At 45.5% G+C, this 27601-nt stretch overlaps 1 protein-coding gene across 1 annotated transcript in view; it reads right to left on the bottom strand.

The window, feature by feature from the left end:
- SRGAP2 (SLIT-ROBO Rho GTPase activating protein 2) overlaps positions 1-26894 on the bottom strand; it is a 108491-nt gene extending 81597 nt beyond the window's left edge. The window contains exons 1-2 of the mRNA XM_051808540.1: positions 26773-26894; positions 25533-26141 (exon numbers count right to left, since the gene is read on the bottom strand). Coding sequence (XP_051664500.1) covers positions 25533-25599 — 67 coding nt within the window. The 5' untranslated portion in view covers positions 25600-26141; positions 26773-26894. The remainder of the gene's footprint in view (positions 1-25532; positions 26142-26772) is intronic.
- Between the last annotated feature and the right edge of the window lie 707 nt (positions 26895-27601).

The following is a 27601-nucleotide window of genomic DNA, read 5'->3' as shown; positions in this document are numbered from 1 at the left end:
CTTTATACACCCATCTTTAGTGTTAGGTACCGACTCTGCCACTGCCTCCTCCCACCACCCAAGTAGGACAACTAATTTCCACTCCAAACACTCCTGTTCCTTTAATGAATAATTAAACCCGAGCCTCACCTTCTCCACTTTTAAACCCATGCAAGACACCCAGCACCAGAGTTCTGTGAGCATTTAGTAGCTCTCAAGCCTAAGCAGTGGCAGAAATATTCACTTCCCACTCCCCAAAACACAGCCCTGGAGTGAAGGGTGGCAGAACTCTTTTCAGAAGAACTCAGAAATATTTGGGTGTCTCTTCTGCTCCAACTCTACAAGAACTGCAATGCAGAAAGCTGAACTTTAGGGTTAAGAAAAAGGATTTTTTTTTTCTCCTTTTCATTTTAAAAATAATCCTGGCACATTTCTCCCAATTACTGGATCTAGAAGTTTCTGCTGTGCTTTCCTGGCCTGCTCTAGAGGTAGTTTCTCTTTGCAGCCCTTCACCTCCCCTGTCCTTCCTCCTGCACTCTGCTCCCCTACTCCACAATGCAGTAGCTGTGTCATGGCCACAACTCCAGCCCAAAACTTTACATATGTCTTCCTTCTAAATGTTGAGGTTTCCTCTGCTGCTGCTGCTCAAAACAGAAGTGAAACAACGGCTTCTTTCGCCTTCCCACATTTTTTTCCTCCAAGTGTTTCAGCTGCCTTGTGTCAAATGCTGTGAGGGGTTTATTTTAACAGTGGAACAGCCCTAAACTGAATGGAATTATTCATCAGAAACGTGTAATGTGATCATTATTTCTGGCATTTGCCATATGTTCTCAGAGCCTCAGCTCACTTTGGGCATCCCAATTTAAACTCTATCCATCCCTGGCTGCCACACTCCTTATGCTGCACTCACAGACACATCCAGAGGTGAGAAAGCAGCATCCATACACACAAAGACACATGAAATCCTCCACAGTGCTAATTATTTCCTCAGGAAAACAGTCCAGGGATGGACCAAATTCCCCAGATCCCATTCCAGGCTGCCTCTGCAGAAACTTAAGCTAATCTGACATTATAATTTTCCATTTATCTGTCAGGGGTGCTCCAAAGGTTAAGTAAAGTTTGGAAGTGCTGAAAGATATTGGGATGCAAGAACCCAGAAGGAGAATTAATATGAAAAATTACTATTTCTTCCCAGTTCACGAGACCTGAAGTTACTCTCAGACACACAAGTATTTCATGCAAAGTAACATCAAGTGTATTTGTCAAAGGAATAAGACTGCCAGAACAAAAGTGGCAATTTACAACTTACATGTCTTAATCTCTTCAATTAAAGGAAAATCCTTTGGTGAATTATGTCAGATATTTAGAGATACAAACAGAATGATTAATGCCGGTGTCTAATTGAATTTCACCTCAGGATTTCTTTTTCTCCCTCTCCTCTTTGGTAACTAACACGTTAACATGCAGAAATGATTGAGAAATAAATGCAGAGGAACAAAAGGGGACATGTAAACACTCCTCAAGCACACAGCACAGTAAACTGAATTTCAAAATCACTTTCAGAAGGCTGCCAAATTCCAGGGCTGGCTGAGGCAGCAAAGGGAAAGACAGATACATGGTCTTTGGGCATCTCAATTTAAACTCTATCCATCCCTGGCTGCCACATTCCTTATGCTGCACTCACAGACACATCCAGAGGTGAGAAAGCAGCATCCACACACAGACAGACACATGAAATCCTCCACTGTGCTAATTATTTCCTCAGGAAAACAGTCCAGGGATGGACCAAATTCCATCACCCTTTTTTTTAATTGCATTGAGGATTTTCATCTTTGCTTTGTGTTAAAGAACCAACACCAATTTACCTTAAAGATCCAAAAAAAAGAGAATTAGGATGAGGCATAAATCCAGTAATTATGTAACAGTGAAAGATAACCTTGGGTACCACTATTCCAGAGGCTGTCCTGGAAATAAAGACTTCCCTGGTGCCACCAGGACATCCCCTCCTGCTCCTTGATCTCACTTAGGAAAAGACACAGTCCAAGTACAGACATTCACTCTCTACAACTCCCTGACAGGAGGGGGGAGCCGGGGGGGGTTGGTCTCTTTTCCCAGGCAACCATCAGCAAGACAAGAGGGCTGGGTCTGCAGCTGTGCCAGGGGAGGTTTAGGTTGGATATTAGGGAGAATTTCTTTCCAGAGAGGGTGCTCAGCCATTGGAATGGGCTGCCCAGGGAAGTGGGGGATTCTCCATCCCTGGAGGTTTTTAAGCAGAGACTGGATGTGGCATCAGTGCCATGGGCTGGGAACCACAGCGGGGTTGGATCAAGGGTTGGACTTGATGATCTCAGAGGTCCCTTCCAACCCAGATGATTCTATGATTCTATGAGACCCAACTCCCTCCCACCTCCTCACACACATCCCAGCTCCTGGAGCTGAGTTTTCCCGGGAGATCCGAGGCTGGATGTGCTCCTGGCTGTCCCATCCCAGGACCCACCTGGTCGGTCCCGGATGACCCAGCGGGTGCCCGGGCCGGGGGCAGGCCAACACCCCCGGGACTTGTAGAGCTGAACCATGAAGGATCTTCCTGGGGCTGCCCCTTTCCCTCCCTGCTGGAACGCCGGGCACAGCTCTCAGTCCATGGAGAAGAGGAAGGCGACTGTCCCGAGGAGTCAACAGGGTGAGTCAAATATATGCCAGCAGCCCGGTGGAGTCACTGCCTCCCTGCCAGTCCCTGTCCTGTGTGTGTGTCTGGGAGGACTTCAGGACCATTAATTAACCCTGAACATTCCAGGGGAGGTGAATAACGAGCATCATTAACAGATGACTTCAACAAGATCAAAAAGGTCTGAGTTATTTGCCCACGGTGCCCGTGGACGCTGATCACAGAGCTTGTTCTCTCTCTTATTTTCCCCACCAACACCTGCCATTAAACCAAAACATCCCATAAAATCAAAGTAACGCCTCTTTCAACTGCCAGCAGAGTTTATGATAAATCAGTCTTAACTGTTTACATCAAAAATCAGATTGGAGCATTGTTTTAATTCATATATAACACACCCAAAACCCAGGAGTTGGAAGGGACACACAAGGATCATACTGGAATAAAGCTGCAGAAGAGTTAAAGCTTTGCAGGATTTGATGTTTCTAGAAAAATAGCAGATAGAAGCCTAACTGAAAACCACAAAAAACATTTATGTAAAAAAACCCCAAATTGTTCCAGTCTCCCTGGTCACATTCAGAAGAGGTTTACACCAGGAATACTCAAGGAAAGCAAAGCTTTTCCTATACAGTCCACGGCACTAATTCCTTCAGTTATAAATATTCAGCTGTGTAATTGCACAGCACTGCTGTGTTTAAAGGAACTCACATTTTACTCTCCAGCACCTCTTGTAAAGGGGGAAATGAGTGTTTGACAGAGCCTGCAAAGCTCGAATTATGTGAATCATCATTTTTCTATCAGTTCATTGTCAGCTACAGCAACACCCATTAATCAGCACAGCTTAGACCAGAGCAGGAACGAGGAGATGCTTATTTTTCATAAGGCTTTGTCAGAGAACTGACATTAAAATTCAGGTCCTGCTTTTTACACACACATGCACACGACTTTATCACTTAGAAACCATTTACATCACTCCAACTTTTACAGTAAATGACTCCAAGTTCAATAAAAGAAAACCAGACACTGTTTGGAAGATATACTACTGTGCAAAAACTGGGTAGAACCTACACGTAATTTCTGCAATAAAACTAAAGTTCTAATCTGAAAGTTTGTTTTTTCTCTGATCCCATCCCAGTCCCCTCTGGGGAAAAAGCACCTACTTCCCAGGAAAAGCTTTTTCCAAAGAAACACAGGTGCAACCCACCATGTGAACTGCAGCCAGGCATTAAGTGACCATACAGAAATATGACTAATAGTCAAAAGAAAAAACAAAAACACATTTTATATATATATATACACAGACATATATATATATATATATACATACATACACACACACACAAACTGAGAATCAGTTGAAGCCAGAGTATGAGACACAAATCCAGGCACTAATCTGGATTTCCAGTACCAATTAGATAAGAGGCAATACAGTATTCCCTGAAATCAAGCATCATGTACTGCAGACATCAAGTACTGAGAAGCAGAAATGTCATCCAGTGTCATTTCCTTCCACTTCTGAGAAGTCAAAAGGAGCCTTTTTATCAACCAGTCGGAAGCAGGGACAGAAGGAAGGAAATAATCCTGCTCTTACAGAGCATTGGGAGGGCACTCAGAGAGCCTGCACTGGTTGGAAATCCAGAATCCCAGAATATCCTGAGTTGGAGGGGACACACAAGGAACATACTGGAATAAAGCTGCACAAGAGTTAAAGCTTTGCAGGATTTGATGTTTCTAGAAAAATTCAGCCCCTAGATATCAAAAATTACCACTATTAAAAACCAGATCCTTCAGCACCTTCAACAGCAAGAAAGCTCTTTCCTCTAAGCAGAAACCAGAGCAAAACCGACCACCACACATTCTTCCAAAGGCAGGAACAAAAAGTTATTCTGGGCAAAAGTGGGAGAGAAATGGGTGTCATTAAAGGACAAGGGGGATCTGCCTCTGAGCCTCAGCAGGGAGATGGGCACGACCAGGAGTCACAGCAGGGCTGGGGTATTCCACAGAAGAGTGGGGAAAAAAAAATCACTTGGATCTCTCTCTTGGATTATGCCTTGGTTTTCCCTCACATTTACAAGCACAGGGACCTTTTCCTGACCACTGTGCTGCACCTGAGCACTTTCCACACGTGGCCAAGTGCCTCCCCTTCCAGCCCCACAATATCTGACTGTTTTATCTTTAGTGGTCCAAAACCTCTGAAGATCTGCAACTTGTTTTTTCTTTCCTTCTTTTTTTCAGCTGGACCTCCAAAAGACAATACCCAGTTTAGAATTTTTTTTTTTTTTCATTTTTCCATGCAGACTGCATGGAAGCCTTTTCCCAGCAAGAAAAGCATGGAGGAGACAAAATAAGGCCCAGCTCTGACTCCACCTGAGCAGCTCACTTCATTTTTTTTATTTGCTTAATGTCACTACACCGGAACAATTCAGTGCCTAGAAAACACCACCACAAAAAAAAAAATTAAAAAAAAATCATAGAATTATAGAATTCCAGAATGGTCTGGGTTGGAAGGGACCTTAAAGCCCATCTGGTTCTATGGGCAGGGACACCTTCCACCAGCCTGAGGTTGCTCGGATTTAAATTAAGATTTCCTAAATTGAGATTTATTTCCTAAAGCCATTTGGGCAGGAGGGACCCAAAGCACACGTAACCCATCTGCTGCTGCAGTTCAGATGCTGGGTGTGACTTATTTACCCTCCCTGTTTGGAGCCCCCTGAACGAGGTCTCTGCAGCCTTGGCCAAAGTCAACATGGAAGTGAAGGTTCGGCCGCGGCTCTTCCGCCCGGGAACGTTTGTGTTGGTTCATCGACCAGGCACCGAAAACAACACGCCCCAAATCACCCAACCAACCCAACAGCCCGGCTCAGAGGGCTCAGGAATAGCCAGGAGGCTTCAGAGTGCCAAGGGCTTTCTGGGCCAGTCGTGGGAGCTCCAGTGTGAAGTCAGGGTGAGGTTACTGAGAGACGTTTCTCCGTCCTCCCCGTGAAAAAAAAGCACTTTGAGTCACACAGAGGAAACTGCCAGGGCAGTTTATCCAGAGATTTAAGCACCCCCAGAATATCCCTGTTTCTCAGTTTCATTAAAATGCCAGCGATGATGGAGCATTTTGTTTGGGATGGAGCATTTTGTTTGGGATGGAGCATTTTGTTTGGGATGGAGCATTTTGTTTGGGATGGAGCATTTTGTTTGGGATGGAGCATTTTGTTTGGGATGGAGCATTTTGTTTGGGATGGAGCATTTTGTTTGGGATGGAGCATTTTGTTTGGGATGGAGCATTTTGTTTGGGATGGAGCATTTTGTTTGGGATGGAGCATTTTGTTTGGGATGGAGCATTTTGTTTGGGATGGAGCATTTTGTTTGTGTTCGGGGGTCTTGTTGGAAATATCTGTATGTGGTGGTTTTACCCCACAAAAATCCAATTTTATGGATTGCTTATGTCAGGAACAGCTAAAAATAACACTGTCTTAAGAATGTGGAATGAGAAATAAGTGGTGTAGTAAAACCTCCATTGATAAAGTTACATGTGTAATTTTCAATGGGACTTATTTAAATTTGATTTATGTGCTGCCAACGCCTCAGATAACTTTGGAAATCCGGTTATTGACATCCCTGAATTATAAATTATCAATACACGACATTTCATTTTCTTTTATTGCTCATTAGGTGCATAAATCATTAATGCCATGAAGCTGGGACTGACATTTGTAAGTTCTCATAGGGGTGGACCATTATTATGAAGAGACATTCCTGTGGAGAGCCAGGACAGATGGATTTGTTATCATCATTTAAAAATCCAACACTTTCACAGGAACATCAGAATAACTTACAGTGGGGAAAGGAGCAGTGAAAGCTTCAGATGCTCTGGTCCCATTTTCATTTTCAGGAGCCTGAATGGTAATGTTCTTTCCCTGCTATAAAGCCATCAGCTCTCGGAACAGAACGAGTAACCTTATCAAAGCAAGCCACTGTACCTTCCAGTCTGACTCACACTGAGACCATCTGGACAAAACATTCAGACAAGAGCTTTAAAAAAAAAAACCCAACATCTTGAAACAAATTGCCAGACAGGATTACACAAAATGATCTGTCGAACGCGCGAGAGACGGCCAGAAAACAAAAAAATCCCTAAAAGCAGACAGAGGGGAGGAAATGTGGATCCTTTTGGGATCCACTTATGGCTTATCTTCTCACATCTCAGCTTTTTCAGCCGTAAAACCCAAGAGCAGGTAATGCACTGGGGGGTTAAAGGCAGCCTGAAGTGTCTGCAGAGACATCAAAGGATCAGGTCACCACCAGCTCTAAGAACTGGTCCCCAGCCCCCTTAAGTCGAGCCAATTCTGGACCTGCCTGTCCAACTTCACCAGCTGCTCTTCCCAGTTATTCCAGCAATCTCCCAACACTGCTGTTGTGCCACTCTCTTCCAGAAAGAAGAAATACTCAGAGCCCAGGTATTTTTGCCCTTTTCCACCTCGATTTCCCCTGACAGCGATCAGCGATGGCTCCAGCTACTAAATAAAACCTCAAATCTTAGACTTGACTGCCCAGGGTAGTTTTTATCCTTTATCTGCCAAAGCAGGCTCACTGATAGAGCCAAAGCTCTGGATACAGCTCATTGCACATTTGCCTTTCCCATTAAGGAGCCCATAGGTCATTTGCCAAAGGACATACAGATAAAGCAGATGAACTTTCCACTACTCCCCGACAGCTTAATTACTACCCAGAATTTGGAGCGAGCCATCACAACTTTGCATTTGTTTCCACATTTCATTTTTATGACACTCCAACATCTGCAGAGGATGCTGTAATTAAAAAGGAATAAAATTATGTTTTTAAAAAAACAAAACAAAACCAAAACCCAAACCCTGGACACAGTTTATTATTTGCCTGAAGAACACGGATTACACAGCAAGTACAGATGCTCTGCAGCAAGACAAGTCAGCCTGCAAGCTCTAAAGTCCTGAATTATACATGCTACTGCAGACAGGGCAGACTGAAAAAGAGCTGTAAGAAAACCCCCTGCATTTAACAGCACCACTGCTGATGTTACACTTGGCTGTCCCCCAGCGTGGCTGGAAGTTTGCTCTGTGTTGGACTGGGAATCCCATCACACTAATGAGATAAGCATAAGGCATCCATCTCTGCAGCATTCCTACTTACAAGTAACCTAGACAGCAAGTCAGCAGGGCAAAACCTCCTCAAGAACAGGATGTCCAGCTTTTAATCTCCTAAAGTGTAGCTAAGAAACCACTGCATGGGAAGGAAGTCAAGCCAATCAATCTGTAGACGAGCCTGATCCACTCCAGCTTTCCACCTCAGCCCAGCCTGAAAAACTTCATTTTTAGCCACGGTGACACTGAGCAACACCCTGGGCACCCTTGTAGGTGATGGAGGGAAGGAGTGGACTCAAACAAACGGCTCCACGTTTGCAGCTTGCATCAGCAGCACCACTCAGCAATGCAAATTATCCTCCTCAGACTCGAGAGCCTGCAGAGGAAGAAGTCCAAGTGCCTGGTGACAGCAGCTGCTTCCCCTGTGGCAGCCACTGGAAGCAGAAGCATGTGGCAGCTTCCTTACAACAGAAAGCCCTGCCCTTAAAAATGAAGCTGTGAGAGAAATGGCTTCTCCCACCTGTGCTCTGCAGGGAGGATTTCGGGTGATCCTCCCCCAGGAGGGGAGCTCCACTGCGAACTGCCCGAAGGATGCACCCTCCCCATCTCCACACACTCCACCCTGAACATCGATTCTTGCTCCACCATAAACAGCTATCTGCATTTCAATTTAATAGTAGCTTGTACTTTCCTTGATTTCACAACAGACTCGAAATAGAACGAACAGAAAATTCTTTCCTCAAGAGGTTTCAGTTCCCTCTTTCGAAAATTGCGTCACCGGCGGATGACAAGGCTGTGCCTCGGGTGACACCTTTGGGTCCCCTCTCAGGAGCCATTTCCCCTCGAAAACCTCCACTCTGCCCAGCAAAGGAAAACAGAAAAGGGGTCTCCAGCGAGCAGTGGAAGGAAAGGAGCTCCCTGAAAGACCTCTGGCTCTCCGAATTAAAAACATCTCTGGCACACAATGGCCCAAACGTGATGCAGCAGCCACGGCTTTTCATTCCGGCTATTGTGGGCTAAGAATAGCCCTGCCGAGCCCCCACGGCCACATTGTCCTGTCCACCTCCCTCCAGAGAGCTATTTAAAGGCTAAAACAAGCAAGTTTCTCCTTGGATGTCAGCTCTGGATGGGAAGTTCAGAGCTGAGGCAGGCTTGAGGTTGCTGGATTGAAAACTCTGCCCGCTCACTGAGCACTGCAGAGTGGATAAAAGCAATAATAGAGGAAATAACTTGTTAAGAGTTTAGGGACCAAGTGTGGGTCTGGAATGCTGCACATGACAACAAGCATATCCCCGAGAAAACATCTTCACAGGATCACAGAGTCACTGAGGTTGGAAAAGACCTCTGAGATGGAGTCCATCACCACTTTGTCACCTAGATCAGAGCACTGAGTGCCACTGGAGTGCCAGCTCCTGCTACCTCCAGGCCACCTCCATTTCCAAGCTGGATAAGGTTTTAAAGAGCATCAATTGACAGACAGAGGCACAGAGAATTACAGAACGGAGACTGCACAGTGAACTGTCCTCACCCAGTAAATATACCCCAGTTGCACTGCTCCAAGCATCCCTGCACTAAACCAGCAATCCAGTAATTTTCCACTAAATTACTAAAATCCCACTGTGCTCCCTGATCCAGCATCACTCCTTTACTAATAAAGATAACAGGTATTAAGTGAATCACAGAAAACCATAAGGCAAGGCAGTCACAGAAGTGGAAATCAGCAGCCACTCTGCTTTCCAAGAACAAGACAACATCAGTTTAAACTCCATCATTTGTAAGGAAGTCCAAATATATCCAAACCAGCAGACACAGCCTGGGAGTGAATGCCATTGCCCAGGGATGCTGCACACATCTCAGCCCAGCCTCTTCATTCTTTATGAATGACACCCCATTCACAAAATAAACCCACGTACTCAGGCTGTCTATAAACATCAATTGTTTTGATTTGTAATTGTCACAGAAATATCAGCCTTTTAAAAAAAAAAAACCACGTTACTTAAGCCCCAGGAGCCCCATCAGAGCCTCGTAAGACAGCTGCAAACCCAAGGCAGAATTTCTTCTTCTCTCTGCAGCTGTGCAGGGCCAAAAAAGCTCCTCCCAAGCCCCAAGCTGGGTCCAAAGGAGCAGAAAAGTGATTCATCCTCCCACTCTCCATCCAGGCTCCTGCTTCTCTCTGCCAGAGGAGCCCGAGCCCACCACCTTTGGCAGCCTGGAGCACTCCAGCACCCAGACAGGAGTCACTCCCAGCTCTCCCAACACTGTGAACATTTGGTGACATTTTCCATTGCTACAAACAGGGGATGGATTTGAATCAGGACCTAAAAAAGACGAAGGTTGAGTCATCCACGCTGACTTCTCGCTCATTAAACTGCATTTTGCTTATTCCCAATTTGCAGCTTGCTACATATGAACAAGATCTTTAAATATAATCAAGGAAGCCTTTAGCAAGCAAAGAAAAAAAACAGCCCCAAAAATTAATTCACTGATGCCCAGTTCTCTTTCACTTGCTGCATTCACTGGACTTCTCACTTCATCTAGAACAACCCTGCCAACAGGGGAGAACTGAAATCAGCCTCTACCCAAATCAAAATGACAGCAATTAAGCCATTAACAAGTTGCTTGGTGAGTTCAAGCCATGAGCCTGTAGCATTAAATGGCATTTTTAAGCCTTTCTGGGGAAGAACCACCACTTGCTGTTACAACTTTCCAAGGGCTTGAAGAGATGGTTACAGAAGTGATGCACAAAAAAGCTGCATCTGTGGAGCCACAGCTGCCTCTGGCTGAGCAAAAGAACTAAAATTAACCCCCCCCAAAAAAAATCTCAACACCAGAAAGTTAATGGTAGGTCTATAAAAATATTAACTCAAGCAATGAAAGACACAGAGCCTGCACTATTAGTTTATTTAGAGTAACCACATTATTAACCAATTTGCCATCAGGAATAACAGCCATACCCACTGTCACCGCCAGCAGAGAACTTCCAATGTGTAAAACACGCTGGGATGAACAGTCTGACCTCAAACCAAGCTACAGCACATGGAAAATGAAATCCCCAAGGAACCAGGCACTTGCTAAAATTTTAAGTCCTCCCTAATTACTGACAAGGCAAAGCAGATTTCTCTTTGCTCCTGACAAACTCTTCCCTTTCCTCGGACACATCCCATGGCTTTGTAGCATTTTCCTTGTCTGCTCCAGTCCCAGATGACACACGAAAAAAAAAAAGGCATTAACACCATCATGTGGATTAACAGCATTTGGGATCGTTGAGGAAGTGCCTCTTCTTTTTGACAGCAGAACCTCCTCTTGCTGGACAGAATAAACAGGTCAGAAAGCAGGAGAAAATTCCCAGCACCAGGCACTAAAACCAAGGGAAAGGTCTCTGCAGCACAGGGGCTCTTCTGTTTGCTCTGGCACAACCCCCTCATCCCCACAGACACCCCAAAAATCCATCCCCTGGGAAGGAAAGAGTGCACTCCAAGGAGCCAGAGCACGTCCTACACAATTAATGGACAGGGAATCAACCCACACAGAGTTTGTTACACCACCAAAAAAATATATTTACCATTTACCAAAAATATATTTACCAAAAAAATATATTTACCAAAATAGTGCTTGTTATACCACCAAAAAAAAATATATTTACCATTCACAAACTTCCTCCCCTTTAAACTGAAAACCTTCCCAAAGCTCTGAAGATCAACCTCAGTGGGAGCAGTGAAGGTTGGCTCCAACACTGAGGACTTCTCCCAGATGTAGGAAAAGTGGCAACACCATCCCAGTGCAGGAGGTGGCAAAATAAGCCTCTGCCACATTTCTCACCTGGCCTCTCTTCTTGGCAGCTTAAAAGATTTTTAAAATTTTAAAACAGAAATTGGATGTCCACGGCTGGCAAACCAGTATCTTTGCCAGCACTAAAGTTCACAGAAGCCTTTCACTCCTAAAAATAAATCTTAAAAGAAAACATTCATTCAAAGTCAATCCCAGCGGAGCAAAAAGAAAAAAAAAGAACTTTGGGAGAATCGTAAAAAACTGGGGCTTAAAAATAGCAAACCTGTTTGTTTGTGTTGGGAAACTTCAGGGGAGTGTTTATTTTCTACTTACTCCTCAAAACAGCAGAAAGCAGGGAGGGAGAAAAGTGAAGGGAGAGAGGAATTAAGTGAAGGGATACCTAAAGACACATTCCAGCTTCCTGACAGTCCAGATCAAGACTGTAGGAATTCATTCATGGAATTATTTTTGACTGGGTTTTTTTGCAGGAAACTACAAAGTTTTATTTGAGGGATGAGCTACATCATCCTCCCCTCTCCCTGTTTCCACTTGGAGCAGTGAGCATCTCCTGACTGGACAAGACATCTCAGTCAAAATCCTGCTGGGATTTGTCATTTGCCTCCCAGAAACCAAAAAGGAACAAAAAAAAATGAAAAAGTTAAAGCACTCTGCAATTATCTCCTCTGCCTGAGTAACTTTTCTTAAAAAGAAGACACACATCCTGTCCAGCCACGAAGGCTGCACTGCCAGACCAAAAAAAAAAGAGATTTAAAGAAGTTCAGCGTTCCCTAAACGCGTTTCAGGCTCTGTAACTGAATCCCACAGATCTCACCAGAGACCTTGATTTAGGTCATCTCCAGTAATTCACTCCCTGTTAATCTTTTCACCGACTTTCAGGCCACTTGGAGCACAAATGGCTGAGCAAGATCTGCTGAAAGCCCCAATTCAGGGACCCAAAGGACACAGATTCCCAAAAATTAAGGGCAGGAGGATCCCTCTCCTCACCCAGGGGAAAAACCAGCTCTCACAAAGCTCTGGCACAAAGGCTGATTTCAGTGGATGGTCTTTCAGGGATCATAAACCATGTAATGCTATTTTGAAAGGAAAATGGATGGAATTTTAAAGGGAAAAGAAAGCAAATTGCTATTTTACGCATGTTATAAAGACACATGCAGTTATACCCACCAATAATTTGATTTATTTAGCTTCAAAGTAGCTGAGGAATAACACTTATAATGCTTGAAATATGCCACAGGAAGTTTCAGAATCAAGAGAATTCTCCAAAACACAACCCTGGCTTTTGGGTTTCTTGTTTAAGCATCAAAGATGCAGGAGTTCTCAATTATAAATATTATATACAGTGCCTGAACACCCTCACTAACACTGAGAGGCAAGGGAGAGCGAAACCTAAGTGGAGACAAGATGTTAAGTGAAAGAAGACTTTAGAAAGTGATGTAGTAATAAAATATAAACTTCCAAGAGATCTGTGATACAGCTGAAGAGCTCGTTAGTGAAAAGAACATTGTGTTTGGGCTGCTCAAAACCAAACTCACCTCTCCCGAGTACATAAATACTTCATACACTGAATGATAAAAAAAATAATAGTAAAAGTGCTTTCCTCCTATCTGATAAAATGAACAGTGAGTAAGGGAAATGTACTCTAAAAAAGTTAATGGTCAGCAGATTTTGGTGTTATTGCCATAAGCCAGAACCATGAGGAGTGAGGCTTCAGGGGGATCTTTGCTTTGTTAACAAAATCAGCTTTAAGAGAGGCACACGACAAGAAGCAATAAAAAAAAAAGGAGGTGGGGAAGGAAAATGAACCTGTTTTCCTGGTCCATCACAGAGCCCTTAGTGCAGGGAGTTGAATTTATTCTTCCTATTGTTGTCAAATATTCAGAGTAATCCTGCAAACTTAGTGCTGCCTTCCCACAACACACAGCCCAGGCAGGGCTGGCTGAATGCTGGTGGCTTTCAGAAAATTAAAATAAAATAAAGTAAAATATAAAATAAAGTAAAATATAAAATAAAGTAAAATATAAAATAAAGTAAAATATAAAATAAAGTAAAATATAAAATAAAGTAAAATATAAAATAAAGTAAAATATAAAATAAAGTAAAATATAAAATAAAGTAAAATATAAAATAAAGTAAAATATAAAATAAAGTATAAAATAACATATAAAATAATAAAATATAAAATAAATTAATAAAATATAAAATATAATATAAAATATAAAATATAATATAAAATATAATATAAAATATAAAATATAATATAAAATATAATATAAAATATAATAAAATATAAAATATTAAATAAAATATAAAATAAACTATTAAATAAAATATAAAATAAAAATCAACTCACTCTTTCCTACAGATACACATAGTTTTCATCCTCTCATTGCACCTCTCCAGGCAGGACCTCAAAGCAACCTCCTCCTTGAAAGGAGAGGCATTGATGTTTTAGAACTGATAAATGTGTTTAAATAGTCAACACAGAAATAGCTTCTCACAGCAAGGACCACAGCAAGCCTTCCACAGGATCCAGAATCCCTAAATTAAAGGTAACAGCAAATTAGCAGCACTTTCATCCCAACCATAGCAGCTGGTGGAGCTGCTCTGGGTTTGGGAGAGGGTGGGGCACGAGGAGAACTATTTGCATGGAGCCTGATCATAAAACCACCGGAACGATGTGAGGGAGCTGGAAAAGGCAACAGAGCTCGGGCAAAATTATAACTGCTCCCTCAGCTCCCAGCAAGGGTTTCTTAGGGAATTCACAAGCTGCAGATGCTGCTTTCTGGAGGAACCTCCAGCAACACAAAACCAACCTCCAGCCTCGTCCCTCCGTAGGTGTTTGACTGGCAGTTCCTCCCCAAAATACTGATGGAGCCTTGTCTGCTGTGTCCAGTTCTGGTCACTCAGTTCAGGAAGGACATTGAGGGGCTGGAGAGTGTCCAGGGAAGGGGATGGAGCTGGGAAGGGGCTGGAGCAGCAGGAGAACTGAGGGAGCTGGGGGGGCTCAGCCTGGAGAAAAGGAGGCTCAGGGGGGACCTTCTGGCTCTGCAACCCCCTGACAGGAGGGGGGAGCCGGGGGGGGTCGGGCTCTGATCCCAGGGAACAAGGGACAGGAGGAGAGGGAACGGCCTCAGGCTGTGCCAGGGGAGGGTCAGGTCGGACATCAGGAGGAATTTCCCCATGGAAAGGGTGGTCAGGAATTGGAAGGGGCTGCCCAGGGAGGTTTGGAGTTCCCATCCCTGGAGGTGTCCAAAGAAGGACTGGATGTGGCACTCAGTGCTCTGGGCTGGGGGACAAGGTGGGGATGGGGCACAGGGTGGACTGGGAGATCCTGGAGGAATATTCTCCAACCTCAATGATCCTGTGAAGGCTGTAGCACTGTAATACCCCTACTGCAATAACTCCTACCCACTCCACACTCCTGAATCTCGAGCTAGAAACGCATCAGCAACAGTCAAGCAAAAAATGCATAAATCACAGCAAGAATTGACCAACCCTCAGAGGATGTTTACCACAAAATAACCTGAAGCTTCAGAACAAAACGAGGCAAAAACCCAAAACAAAACCAAACCAAAACACTCACTTTGCTGCCAAAAGCTGCCACTGCTTTCGATGCATTAAAGAAGACTCCACGTGGAGGGATTTTCCAGAGAGGCCACTGCCAGAATTTTTTTCCCCCTTGATTTAAATCTGAAACCAAACTACTACCTGGATTTCCAAGGGCACATTTGGGGGGGGAGCATTTTTAGCCAAGATTTCTGGGGACAAAGACTGAAAGGTGGAAATTAATGAAACCCTTCCCAGCTCTCTCCTGTCAGACTCGCCGTGATGGGGAGAATAATTTGATTTAAAGCCTAAGTAAAGATTAATTCCTTAAGTATGAAGAAAATGCTTATAAATGCATTTGGCCTTGGACAACTGGCCTAAATAAAAGGATTTCTGTCACAGTTTTGGGTAAAGCAATTTAGCATTACAGGCAGGAATTAATCATATAATGGAAGGTAACACCAGCATATGGATTGATAAAAGATCAAACCAACCTCAGAGAAAATACAGGCAAGCTGGATGGGATAAGAGCACAGGGAGGGAGAAAAGGCAACTCAGCAATCAGGAACAAGCCTTTGCACCACCCAGGAAATAAAATCAACACTCAAGGGGTCCAAAAGTCAGCCCCAAGGGATGCTCAGCCCGAGTTCTGAGCTTATCCAACAACCCTGGTGAGCAGAGCTGGCTTTTTGGGCAACACAAACTCCCTGCCAAAAAACCTTACAACAACTTAGCACAGACAAAACTTTGACTTGCAAATAGTTTCACTGGAGTAACCAGAAACTAATAATGTCACAGCCCTGATTAACCTGACAGGGATCGGTCTATCCAAGCCTCTCCCAATGTGTGTGTGCTGTCCATCCTCCATTTTTCCATGTTTTGTTTTTTTTTTTCATTTTCATTTCTATAGCACAACTCACGGAAGCTCCTAAGAGCCCAAAAAAAAAAGAAAAGGGGGAAGAAAAAAAAAAAAAAAGAAACAGAACAACAAGTATCCAGAGTTTTTAGACATTCGGCTCCAGGGGGAAAACACAAGAGCCCAATTTCATTCATAGCAAGCTCAAGTTTCCATCCAAACATCATTTACTGTATCCTGTGACCTTTGTAGTGCTGCATTTGTTCCTCCCTCCATAGGGCTCAGAAAGCCTTTTCCCCCTCCCTTTTCCAGCTGCATAGTTTTAAGTCGTTTACTGGCAAAGGCTTTTGTTCGTTTTTCAGCATCTTTCTGGAGCCGCCCCGTCGAGCCGGGGCACAGACGGGCACAGGCAGCACAAACACTTGGTGGTTTACTGCTTATTTTGTCAAGGGTGAACGGGATGAAGCCTCTTCCTTCTTCACCAGATGGGAGAGAACGCAGAAGAGTCAGTACGAAGGGTTATGTTCATTAAAGAGACCAAAGCAAAGGCGGGCTCCTTTCCAAAACCACTTCACAGGGATCGTCGTTTATTAAAATTTCTGAGCAACTGGTTATCGAATGCTGGGGAGAAACCTCCACGGGCCTGCCCAGAGCTCTGCACCTCCACACTCTGGTTTGTCATTGTCACTCATTAATTCATCTACAGATTAACCAAAAAAATGGAGATGAGGTTTTTAACAGCAATAACGGGGGCTTCTTATTTATGTGTCTCCTGTCCCGGAGCTTTCAAAGCACTTCACGTTCATCAGACACAAGGCTCTGCAAAACACACCTGTAACAGACCTGTTTGATGGGCCATGGGTCTGAATTTACAACAACCAAAATAAATAAATAAATGAGTGAATGAATAAATAAATAAATAGAGCTTAGACAGAGGATTTGCCAAGTGCTCCGCTCAGGAAAGCAGCCCTTTCAGAGGGCAGACGTGTCAACATCTTGGTAAACCCAAATAAAACCTCTGATTCCCTCTGTCTTGCCTTTGGATGTGCAGCACAGATTCTGCTTTTAAAGGCATTTGTTACAGCTCTGGGCTTCCCAGAAGGTGGAAGAGCATCAGCTTTCCAGCAAACTTCACGTCTGCTCACGGATCAAAACTGCCTGGATGGTTATTCACAGTGCCATCAATACCCTCAGGAGAAGTCAACTCGTCATAGCTGTGATTTCCCAGTAAAACACTTCAGACAGGCCCCCCCCAGATGAACTGGGGTGGAAGAAGGAGAATTGTCATATTCCAGAGAGCCCACAACAGCCACCATCTGTCTGTGGCTGCCACAGCACGGCCCAGATTGAGTAACTGCATCTGGTATCTGAGTGGAAGTTTCTAAAACTTCTTCATGTTTGAACAACAAACAGTTCTAATGAAACGTGGGAATAGCTCCTATTTTTTTCCTAAAAGCAGGAACATCACATAAGATGTGCACCAGATTGACAGCAACAGAACAGCAAGAGTCCTGCTCAGTGTTAACCTGCATAAAGAAAAGGATTCTGTGGAATTTCCTCTAACACCTAAATTCACAAACCAAGTGCTAATGAGTAGGAGCATCCTCAAAGTAATTCAGAGTAATACCAGAGTAATTCATCCCACTACATTTAAACCTCATCCAACAGGCATCTGAAATATTCCCAAATAAAGGCTTAATGATACACAACATGTCACGGCCCAGAAAGCTCCTTAAAATTGTCCACCAATTTAGTTTCCTCCTGCCCTGCATGGATCACTTGCTCCCTGCTGAGAAGGGGAAGGAGGGGATCAATGAATGCCTAAATATGAGGATAACACAGGGAAATGACAATTCCTCCTCGTTTCATTCAGATCCCTACAGCAACAAAGAGCTGCTGCTGGGAAGGACTGATCACCCCAAAGTGGGTTTGCCCTCCATTTCTCCCCACTGAGCCTCCTCCAGCAGCATCAGACAGGATCAGATTTTATTCTTGCAATATCCAGGCACACTCAGAACAAAAGTGGATGGATTAAAACATCCCTGGAAGTGTCCAAAGCCAGGTTGGATAAACTTGGAGCAACCTGGGCTAATGGAAGGTGTCCCTGCCCGTGGCAGGGGGTGGGATGAGATGATCTTTAAGGTCCCTTCCAGCCCAAACCATTTTGGGATTCTACAAAACGCAGCTTTTCGGGTTTCCCTCGTGCCATGGGCAGGTCAAGCAGAGGCTAAAACCCAAAGAAAAGAGGAAAAATACCTTTCTAAACAAACCCATTCACAGAATAAGCCCTAGTTTGTGCTGCTAATCATCCTGGCCCTTCTCAGGCAGCAAACAAAAGCCACAAGCAAGAAAAACACTCTCATTACCCTGTACAGTTCGCCTTGTGAGACCCACCAGGGGCATGGAACTGTTGGGATTGACTGAGAATCGGGATCTTGGGGTGGAAAACAATCCATCCACTTGTTCAGAGCGAGGAATTCCACAGCTTTGGCAGCCACAGAGCCCCTTCCCCGCAGACCATCCGAGTGGGACTGCACTGCTGGCCAAAAACCCGCTCAGGGACTAATTCCCAGGCAACAACTGTCGTTATTTTAAGCCAGATTCAATTTGCAAGCACTCCCCATCTATAAATTGCACAGCTCCACCATCTCCTCTCCGCAGGAAAAACCGTCATCCAATGGCAGCCCTACAAAAACAAACCCCAAATCCTGCCCTGCTCGAAAGAAGAAGAAGCCAAGAGGCTCTTCCTGGAAAGTCCTATGAATAAAAAAATAAAACAAACAAAAAAAAAATCAACGTCAGAACTACTGGGACTGATCAAACTCGCCCTGTGCTGCAGCACTTCAGGGCTGGAGATTAAAATCCACGCTCGGTTTAGAGTTAATCTGGTTATTTGGCTCCTTCTCCAGAGTCAAAAAGGCAGGAGCTGCTTATGTGCCACAGGCTAAGACAGATCCTCCAGCCTAATTCAGCCCATTTCACACAAATATACATGAAGAAAAAGGTCTGGAAACACTTAAGACCTAAGAATTTTTGCAGCACGTTTAGCAACACCTTGAGGGAAAATATTGGAGAAAAAGTGCTAATTAGAGGGGGGGAAACCCTGGAATGTTTTAAAATTTGCTGCTGTGGTTCATGCCAAAGATTCACTGTGCTAAGGGTGCACACTGGATTAAACCTCAGGGCTGTGCTGGGTGTACCAGCTGAGATTTACACTCACATCCACATTTACACTTTATTTGCCAAGCTGTGATTAACTTTCCCTGCGTCAATTCAAAGCAAAAGGACAGGGTCGGAAGATTTCGAGTTTCACAACAATAAACAGTTACTTCAGTGGTAAAAAAAAAAAAAAAAAAAAAAGAAAAAAAGAAAAAAAAAAAAGAAAAAGTAACATTTTAAATGGTTCGAATCCATTTGCAGCATCTGCCTGGAAAAAAAATACCAGCTGAGCTTCCTTGACACAGTTACTCTACATCCACATGGTTTCTGATTTTAAAGACATCAAGAGTTTCACTGACCCATTACTTAAAGGATTCCACAAAAAGGTCCTTTTTTGTCTTCTGCAACGTTGCTGTTTTGAAAGGAAAGGAGAAAAGAGAAGGTAGAAATGAAGAATGATCTCTAAGGATGGAATTACTGCCAAGTCAAGACCCTTCCTCCCGTTTTCTCCCCCGCTTTTTCAACCCCCAGCAAATCAAACCATAACTCTGCATTCGCTTCCATCGCCTACAGAACACTGACAACATTCCAAGAGCAGGAGTCCCATCATGTCGTAGGAATTCTCAAAGGAGGAGGCATGAAATCTGTGAAAGTCGTACAAAAATGAACTAAATAAAGTCACAAGTAATGAATATCAACTGTGCATGGCACAGCAAAAGCTATTTGAGGGAACATGTGTTTAAACAGACTTTCCATCTCAACAAAGGTTCAGATTTTTCGCTCTTCGTAATGACAGCTGAAAGAGTTGACCAGGCAAGCAGATCCTTCCAAGTGAATTCCCAAAATGGGCAAAAAAAATTAGTAAGGATTTAAAAGGAAAAGAATAAAAAGAGAAGTCAAGCCTTTTAACTAAGAGGAAAAAAAGGAAAAGATACTGATGTGTAACCTCACCACGAAAGGAAATCATTTGGAGCCGAGGAAAAATGTCGTGGGGCTCCCTTGGTTGGGAGTTAGGGAAAACTGGCTATTACTTGTAAACTTTTTATGGAATCCTACTGGAGTTACACTGGCAATTCCTCCTGCTTTTGGAGGGAAGTGCAACATTTGAGTGGACAGAGTGCTTTGGTCAGCTTTGGTCTCCAGCCTTCCAATACCTGACGAGTCTGCAAAAGAGGGATTTTGGAGCCAGAGAGGAGGAAAGAAGGAAGACACTGCATTCCTTCACCTCCTCCCATCCTCGTTAATAATCCATTAGTAGGAATTGTGCACAGGACACAAAAAACACAAACTATTGCTGGAACATCAAACCCGTCTCCCAACAGCCCCTTCCCCCCTTCCTGGCACTGGCTGCTCCATTGGCTCAACCCAGCTCCAAAACTCAAGGGATTAACACTATCAGGAACTGCAGAAAACCAGATGATTCCCCCAGCAATTCCACAGCCAGAGCTTGGAGCAAGTCATTGTTGCAAACAAATGGAATCACTTACACGCACAGAGCTGTGATTAACTGCAAAAACCCCTTAAAAGGTAGTTTTTCATTTGAAACGTGAACGTTAATCCAGCACGTGCAAAGTCAAAATATCAAAGTTCAGGACTGTTTCACTCAACCACACTGGGCTGAAAAGTCTATTCACAGGGTGTATTAAATAGGGGCTGACAAAGCTCAGCCCTAACTCTGGGGATCCCCACACGTGTGGTGCAAGGGTTGGAGTCACGGCGTGCAGTGACCAACCTGGTGACCTGAACAGAAGATGAAAACACAGGAGAGAAATCAACATTTATGTGTAAAATCCACAGCTCTGACAACCCCCAGGTGCACAGGTTCAGCAGTAGAACAAATGGCAGCGATTTCAACTCATTGATCTAAAAATCTAAAGACGGTTCTATAAATATTTTCCTTCCAGACAAGCTCAGTGTTCACAAGGAAACTTGCAAATGTTGAGAGAAACGGCAATTTTTGTTTCAAATCGCCACCAAAATCACCACACTTCCTTCCCAGCCCCCAAATTACAGCTGCTGACCCCATCACAGCTACTTTTGCAATCCTTCACACACTCAAGGGCTGGACCACTCCAAAGAACTTGCCAGGATTAAAAACTGCCGACCTCCACTCGAGGAGATGGACCCTACAAATGAGATTTCTACGCAGCATTTAAGGCAAAAAAAATAAATCACAATCAGGTCAAACACACCATCAGACATTCAACCCAGAGAGGGAAAATTTATCAGCCATTTTGGGGAGATTTAAAAGAAAAGTTTCAGGCATTATAGCAGCCTGAGTGTGATGGCAGCAAGTTGTTCCTAATCAGGATTCTTCTCTCAGCTGAGGCACAGCTCAATAACCACACAGCCACCTCTGGGCTGTGCTCGCTCCTGCTGTAAATTACCTCATCCATTTGTCATATTTTTAGCACTTTTTTGGGCAGTGCTGCAAGATCTGCAAGAGATGCATTTTAACCTTTGCTAGAGACTACTCAAGGACAGCAGTGGTTTATGAACCCTGGCTGTGTAAAAAAATGTCAGTATTAAATTTCTGCCGCTCAAACCATGGAGCTATTTACTGAAGCTTTCTACAAACTAATTAAATATAAGGCTCTCATGGGACACGAGGAGAAAGAAAAGGAGAATTAAGAGATAAATCACTGGCTTTTCTTTCCTCAGCAAGTGTACACTCCAATTTAACATATTAAACCAAAAAACACTCTGACAGTCCTTGGTTGGGCACAGATAGGCAGCATCCAAATCTCACATGGAACACACTGCACAGCATAAATTAATTATCTCTGCTTTACCACAACTTGCACAAAGGAATTGGGAGAGACAATCCAGACAAGGGGATGAGCTTGAGATATCAAAGGCTCCATATGGAGACCACAGAATCTCACTTTCCAGCTTCACAGAGCTCCCCAAGCTTTGTGAGCACATGGTACAGAGAGGTATCAAAGCAGCGCTTCCCTCCCCTGCTGACCCCGTGTCATCTCGTCAGGAGAATTCCTCCTGCATGACATGCAGGCATTTCAGAGCTTCCTCCAAGAGAGGGGCTTCTCCAAATCTCACCAGAAGAGCCCTCTAATAGTGGGGACCTCTCCAAGTGCAGAGGGGACAGCCACAAAACCAAGCACAAGGTGGGCTCTCGGCATCAGCTGACGGCCAAAGGCTCGAGGTCAGTGGGGGTGTTGAGGAAAATCACCCTGTCTGGGCATCTCTGGGGGTTAATTCCCTTCTGCAGAAGACCAGGTTTGTAGCTCAACCTCCAGGTGCTGGAGACCATGGGATCATTGGATAATCCAGCTTGGGAGGGAGCTCAGGAGGTCACCCAGCCCATGCCCTGGTGCTCAGTAATAAGGTCAGACCAAGCAGCTCAAGGCTGTGTCCAGCCTGGTTCCAATATTGGCTTTGATATCCTGGAACACATTTCCCAGGGAAGCCGTGGCTGCTCCATCCCTGGAAGTGTCCAAGGCCAGGTTGGAGCAACCTGGGCTAGTGAAAGATGTCCCTGCCTGTGGCAGGGGGTGGAACTGGATGGTCTTTAAGGTCCTTCCAACCCAACCCATGCCATGACCCTTCACCCTGTCACCCCCCTGCACTTCTTACAACCCCCCCCCAAGTTCATTTAGCAACAGCAAATCAAAAATTTTGCATAACAATGATCTATTAACCAAACTATTCTTTAAACAGTTTTTGATTAGCTACTTAAAGACTATTAAATTTTTTAAACAAAGCCCCATCATTCCATTAGCAGTCATTTACAGTGCTTAAGTAGGTGTTTGTGGATTAATGGTTTTAAATGAAGCCTCCAAACACGATTTCCAGCGCAGAGCCAGGAGGGAGCAGAGCAGGAAAAAAAAATGCCACAAGTTTCTAAGAACCAGTAAAAAATATCAGAGTTTTCTCATCTGAGAAGCAGATGATACCTTACAATTCATTCACCTCACCCCCACAGCTGCTGCTTCATTTCACAACACAAGAGAAAAGACATCAAACAACCTTAATCAGAGTTAACACCATTTCCACGCTGTTCCCACCAGTTAAGGTCAGAATTTGATGAGGACACCAAAATTCCTCTGTGTGATGTTTGATGGTGAGGCAGCACCACACTTGTGGATTTAAGTGTGTCTTTAGCACCATCTCATCCTCCTGCTGGGGTGGAGAAACCAGCACATCCCTGGAATTAGAGGTGAGGGGTCTCACTGCTCCCAGGAGTTTCCCTAAGGAATCACGTCACTGTCCAGCTCGGAACCAAGGCTTCTGTGAGATGCCAAGCGAGTTTAATGGCATTTTAAAAGGAGCAGATGATTTCAAAGTCTGCCCTCAAAGCTGACACCTAAAAGCAGAGAGACAAAGCTGTGGCCAAAGCTGAGAGGTTCATTCCAGGTGGAGAAGTGCAGCTCCCTCTGTGCTCCCAAAGAAATGAGGGGATGCAGGAGAGGGTTGTTACAGGATTGTCACGTGTGTTTTTGAGCTGTTTGGTCCATCCAGACCTCCCTCTCAAGGGAGAGCAGGAGATGGATTAGCACCTCCTGGAATCCCTGTGCAGGAAAAGCTGAACTGTGAGAGGGATGAACATCCCCAGACCAACTCCTCGCTGCCCTCAACACCAACTCAGGAAGGAAACCCCCTTCTCCTGGCTCCTCCTGATCCATTTACACACTTCTTAACCTCAGGTGTTCAAAAGAGGGACATTTTATAAGGCAAAAAGCAAAAAAAATCCACGTGCCACCACTCCACGTGATCACTTTTGGGATCACATTTACAGGTCCCTGCGTTGGCACCTCCACAGGTGAGCTGAGTTCTGGCAGCAACACTCTGCCCAGGGGGAAGGCTCATTCCCATTTTCCTGGCCTCTTGTTTGAACAGGAAGGGAAAATTTCCAATTCATGAAAGCACTGAGAGGTGAGAAGATGCGCTTTGCAAATTCTAAAGCCTCGTTTCTTGTCATTCCCAAATATTGTGACTACAGGCTTGGATCCATCACTGCACACTTTGATGGGCTAAATAATGAAAGAATACACAAGCCTCTAATTTCACACTGCCTTCAATTCCCATTTCCAAAGACAGCTAGAAAACAGGAATAGAAACCAACCCAGTAAAAAAGAAACACGCCCTTCTCCATTTCTAACTTGGAGAACATAAGAATTAAAAAAAATAATCAAAATAAACTCTTACACAGCTTTATATTTGCTCAGATAAGCATTTTCAACAGAAATGTCCAAACTGCTTCTAGGTACAGGGCACTGGGGTCAGTGTAGGACATGACTTGGAGGACAACATGTTTTAATGCAACCAACGAGCAGCCCCTCACCCCCCCCAGCAGGAAAAATAACCCAGCACCTAATTGCAAAACAATATTTTAATTGTCAGCTTTAATTTAGGTTTCCTACTCAGATTTAAATCTTCTTTTTTTTTTTTTTTGCCAAATTGCATCGATTTAACTCAATCAGCCCTGCCCGAAGGCCATCTTTCCTGCAAGCTCTGAGCATACCAAGCAAGTTTTAGCCAATTAGATAAATCACTGAATCTCATAACTTCCTAACAGCAATACATCAAGCCGTGCACAAGCCATAATTAATTTTTTAAATACATATTATCTCGAAAACTCGGCGAAATTAAGCAGCTCAGGAGGCATTTCACCATCCTTTATGTTATGGGCTTTTTTTTTTTTTTTTTTAACCTAAGGCACATGATGGCCTGAAACCCAGCCAGCTGAATTCTGCAGAAGACTTGCACGGTCACTGCAAACCCACCTCTGTTTATTATTCCTTAGGATGATGGGGATAACACTGATGCATCAGTTTTATTCATTTATATATGTGTGTGTATATATATATATATATATGTGTGTGTGTACACCCACACCCACACACTGCAGCCTTAAGGTGTTACACTCATGAGCACAGTCAGGAAAACCAGGCAGCAATATTATGGGCTCAGCAGGAGCAAAATCCTGAAAAATGGAAGTTTCTAGCACAAACAGCTTCACGGGGACCCTCAGCACAGTCCCCATCACCACCAGTGGAAATATGCTCTTCTGACACTACACAGATTGCTGAAAGATTCCCATGACAGGCAGAGGATTAAAAAGCAATTCCCCGGCTCTCGTATTTCACATGCAAAGCCGTATTTCAGAACGGGCAGGCAGGAAAATACGGATCTCTCCCAAACTCGAAAATGCGTGTATTCCGTAAAAAAAGAAAAAAGAAAAAAAGCCCTCGCCGTGACACCTTAAAACGGCAACACCAAAGCAGGAACTACCCCGTGGGGACGAGGAACAGCGCTGCAAACCCGACCCAGCATTGTATTACGAAAAAGCCCTGCAAATTCCAGGCAATCTGCAAATGATTTCCCCCCTTCCCCACCCAAACATCCACTGCGAACTCCCACAACCGCGAGTCAGGATTGCAGCAGCCAAAGGCATGGAAATAAAACCGTTCCTTACCTTTAACTTGAGTGTCATACTCGGCTATGATCTCCTTATCCTTTTTGAATTTTGCTGGCGACGTCATGTTTTCTTTTCCAAAAAAGCTTCACCTCCGAAAGAGATCCCCCCGGAACGCGAGATATAAAGGGCAATTTCACTCCTCTCCACGCGATGCCTCGATTTTCTGCTCGTCCTTCCCCCCTCCCCACCCAAAAAAAAAAAAAAGGGGGGGAAAAAAAAAATCAAAAAAATCAGTCCATGGAGAGAGGGTGTGAGAGGGAGCACAGCAGCAGGAAAATGCAGATGTTGAGATCAGCGGATGGAAGAGGCAGCAGTTTTGTCTCCCTGCACCAAATCCTTGAGCAGCAGCATCAGCCTAGTGAGATCCTGCAGCCCCCAAAGGCTCTTCCTGATCCTTAACAGCACAGCCAGGGAGTGGAAGTCCTTCCGCACAACATGTTTTGTGTGGGTTTGGTTTGCCTTTTCTCTTTTTTTTTTTTTTCTTCCCTCTTTAATTTATTTATTTATTTATTTCTCCTAATGGGCTCGGGAGATGATGCAAATCAAACCCCAGCTGAGAGCAGAAGCGGAGGACGAGGAGCCTTTTCCCTTTGGTGTTTTGCTCGCCTGCAAACGGAAAAGAAAACAAAAATAAAATAAAATAAAATATATAGATGATAGATAGTTAAAAAATTGCAGCTTGCAGACGAAATCTGCGATGGGAAGAAACGCTGCCCTGCCACCCTGACATTGCAAATCGTCCTTTGAGCAGCAGCAGGAGCAGAGCAGCAGCGCGGGGTTCCAACTGCAGCCCCGCCAGGTGACCCAGGGAACACACCCACCCCGGGGCTGGGCCGGGGAGAGGCTCCCAGGGGAAAGGGGGCTGATCAGGGCATGGTTTGGGGAGAGGGAGCTCCTGACGGGAGCGGGGGTTGGTTTGGGGTGCAGGTCCCGGGGGAGCGGGGGCTGCTTGGGGAAGCGGGTCCCGGGGGCGCGGCTGGTTTTGGGAGCTCCCTGGGGAGCGGGTCCCCCTTTGGGAAGCGGGTCCCCCTTTGGGAAGCGGGTCCCCCTTTGGGAAGCGGGTCCCGGGGGGCGAGTGGGAGCTCCTTGGGGGAGCAGGGGCTGGTTCGGGGTGCGGGGAGCAGCTCCCGGGGGTGCGGGGGCGCCTTTGGGAACCGGGAGCTGGTTTGGGAAGCGGGGTCTGTTCGGGGAGCAGGTCCCCCTTTGGGAAGCGGGGGCTGGTTTGGGGAGCAGGTACCGGGACAGCGGGGGCGCCTTTGGGGTGCGAGTCCCCCTTGGGAAGCGGGTCCCGGGGGGCTCCTTTGGGAGCGGGTCCCGGGAAGCCAGGACTCCTTTGCGGTCCCCCGGGACGCGGCTCCCGGGGCTGCGGGAGGCGGGCGGGACCCGCAGCATCGCCCGCCCCGCCCCGGCGGAGCCCCGGAGCCCCCGCACACCGGGCGGCTCCGCCCGCAGCTTCTCCCTCCGGTTTTTCTTTTTTGGGGGGGGGGAGTGATTGGGGTTTTTCCAGCGCGGGGCGGGGCGGGACACAACTTTTCCCCCGTCTTTTTTTTTTTTTTTTTAAATTTTCCTCTCCCTGTTTTTTGGGGGTTTTTTTTGGGGGGGGGGGGGGAGAGGAGGGAGGGCGCGAGCCCTCCGCGGAAGATGCGCGTACGGGGAGGAAGAAATAAATAAACACACGGCACCCGCCGGATCCGCATCCCGCCCGGGAAGAACAATGAGGGCGGCGGGGAGAGAGGAAGCGTGGGGGGGTCCCGGGGCCGGGGGGGGTGGCGAGAAGGGGCCGGGGGTGGGGGGACGCGGAGGCAGCGGGGGCTGCCCGCTGCTCGCCGCCCCGCCGGGGAGGTGGTAGAGGAGGGTCGGGGGTCGGGCGGCCGGGCGGGGCCGTTACCTGGGCGCTGCGGAGCCGCCTCCCGCAGCCGGGGCGTCCTCCGGCCGCTGAGCGCCCGCCGCCCGGGCCCCCGCACCGGCCCGCCGCCGCGCCGCCCCCCGCGCGCCTCGGCCAATCGGCGGGCCGCGCTGGGCATGACCGACGCGCTCTTTCACCAATCGCATATCCCCGCCTCCCA

This window comes from Manacus candei, unplaced genomic scaffold, assembly GCF_025592945.1.
Source record: "Manacus candei isolate 608988 ecotype Guabito, Panama unplaced genomic scaffold, ASM2559294v1 h1tg000073l, whole genome shotgun sequence".
Lineage (NCBI taxonomy): Eukaryota > Metazoa > Chordata > Aves > Passeriformes > Pipridae > Manacus > Manacus candei.
Note: the sequence above shows the minus strand (reverse complement) of the source record. Positions and strands in the feature narration are given on the sequence as shown.